Source organism: Belonocnema kinseyi, chromosome 1, assembly GCF_010883055.1.
Source record: "Belonocnema kinseyi isolate 2016_QV_RU_SX_M_011 chromosome 1, B_treatae_v1, whole genome shotgun sequence".
Taxonomy (NCBI): Eukaryota; Metazoa; Arthropoda; class Insecta; order Hymenoptera; family Cynipidae; genus Belonocnema; species Belonocnema kinseyi.
In genome coordinates, this window is record NC_046657.1 from 100,448,253 (window position 1) to 100,450,402 (window position 2,150).

At 42.0% G+C, this 2,150-nt stretch overlaps 1 protein-coding gene across 1 annotated transcript in view; it reads right to left on the reverse strand.

Moving 5' to 3' along the window:
• Positions 1–1,936, reverse strand: part of LOC117179182 (histone H2B-like) — a gene marked incomplete at its 5' end in the record, with an annotated part of 5,266 nt that extends 3,330 nt beyond the window's left edge. Inside the window, one exon of the mRNA XM_033370917.1 lies at positions 1,918–1,936. Coding sequence (XP_033226808.1) covers positions 1,918–1,936 — 19 coding nt within the window. The remainder of the gene's footprint in view (positions 1–1,917) is intronic.
• Positions 1,937–2,150: the final 214 nt, after the last annotated feature.

Below are 2,150 nucleotides of genomic sequence, written 5' to 3' on the forward strand. Positions count from 1 at the left end.
CTTGTAGAGAAATAGGTACCTACAGTATTGAAGACTTTTGTACATATTAGCATTATCTTTCTGTACAAAAATATTAAAGAACAAATAAAGATTTTTACAATACAAATTTGGTGGTCCAAGCAGTTAGTACTGTAAGGACACTCGCGCATGAAGCGAAACATGGAGAGAGAAAGATGGGTGAGTTAAATTAGGGCGGCGAGACTAGAAGACAGGGCCTTCTAAAACGGTCGGAAGTTTTACTCGCATAATTTGCGAGTGAATTGATGCTGGGGTTTGGATGACTGGCCACTGAGAAACGAAGGTTTGCTGCGTGAGTGCGAGCTGCATCGATGATGGAAGGAAACTTGGTTTCCGAGAGGATTTGTTTGTTGCAGATGAACCAAGAAATGTTTAAAGCGGAGCGGAGAAGGCGCATTTAAGTGCTATTTAATTTAGAAAGACGATTTGGGGTGGCAGAGCCCCAGATATGAATCGCGTAGGTACAAATGCTTCTAATTATAGCGTTAAAGGCACGAGCTTTGGTGGCTCGAGAAACTGTAGGATTATTGAAGAAGGGTTTTAGTAAAATAAAGGCCCCATTGGCTTTGTTGCGTGTAGCGTGGATTAGTTTCGACCAAGTGAGTCTTTTGTCAAAAATGACGCCGAGATATTTTGCGGAGGCACTCCATTCAATAGAGAAAGAGTTTACAAAGAGTTTAGGGGGTTTGCGCTGGTGTCGAGAAAAGAAAACAGCTTCAGATTTTGGCTTGTTGATTTTAAATCTCCATCTGTAGTACCAGTCGATAACTATTGGAGTGAATCTATTTAGACTGGAGGAGCAATGACTGATGACCTGGGAGGAATGGAGAAAACCAACATCGTCAGCGTATTGGACCGTGACTATTTTCTCATCAGCAGGTATGTCGTAGCAAAATAGGTTGAAGAGAGAGGTAGAGAGTTTGGAGCCCTGAGGGACACCGGAGGTGATAGGTTGGGAGTCCGATAAGGATTTCCCAACGCGAGCTCTGAAACTCCTGTTCGAGAGAAAGGATTTAGTTAAACCGATAAGATAGTGGGGAAATTTTAGCTTGATGAGTTTGTAGATAAGGCCATCATGCCAAACTCTATCAAAGGCTTGTTTGCAGTCTAAAAGAAGCATGGCTGTGTGCCTACCTTTGTTGAGATTTTCGGCAATGTACTCGGAGACACGGAGAAGTTGATGGGCTGTTTCATGACGTTTGCGAAAACCGTGCTGAAAGCTATACGATGGGAAGAGCGCCTTAAGTATTAGTAAATTATTAGCAATTCATCATGCTCATTCATATCAATTTGGAATTGAATTGTATATGAATTGATTGCACTAAGGTGAAAATGAGGAGCAGTAAACGGTCAAGAATATCCGGAGAACCGGTTCCTACCGCCAATCGGTTTCAAGCACTCTCGGAGAATGAGGAAGAGACTCTTAAACGTAAAAACGGAGAATATTCAGATATGGATGACGAAAGTGCCGAAGAGAGCGTTAATGACGAAAACGAAACAAGTGACGCGAAAGCAAAGAAGATAAATATACCGCCCATTGTTATCACAAGGGCTATTACAGATTATGCGGAGACGATCAAGAAAATTAAAGGCTATACAATCAGCAAAAACGTAAAAGTGGCAATCACGAAGGAAGGTCTTTCAGTTCGCACGGACACATTAGAGGACTACAATGCGGTAAAACGGGAACTAGACAAGGAAGGAGCTACATACTTTACCCATGGCTTCAAGGGCCAGAAACAAAAACATTTGGTTCTTAAAGGACTACCAAACATACAATTGGGAGACATCTACGACGAGATGATGGCCCAGGACGTAGGATGCACACAAGTGACTCTATTAAAAAGTCGTAAACCGGAGCAGAAAAGTTAAAAAGTGATTAGTTCAAAAGTGTACCACCCAAATTTTTTGGTGGTGTTCAGAGCGGATACGGACATGCAAAAAGTGAGGAGTATCAGATATGTGTGCTCAGTACGAATATACTGGGAAGTGTTCAAAAATACAAGACGTGCTACGCAGTGTAGAAGGTCAAAATGCTTAACAAGTAAAAATAAAAATTATACGCCTACACTGCATGGGCCTAGAGGTCTAGCGGTGGAGGATAATGATAAAGCAAATGCACTGGCAGAGCA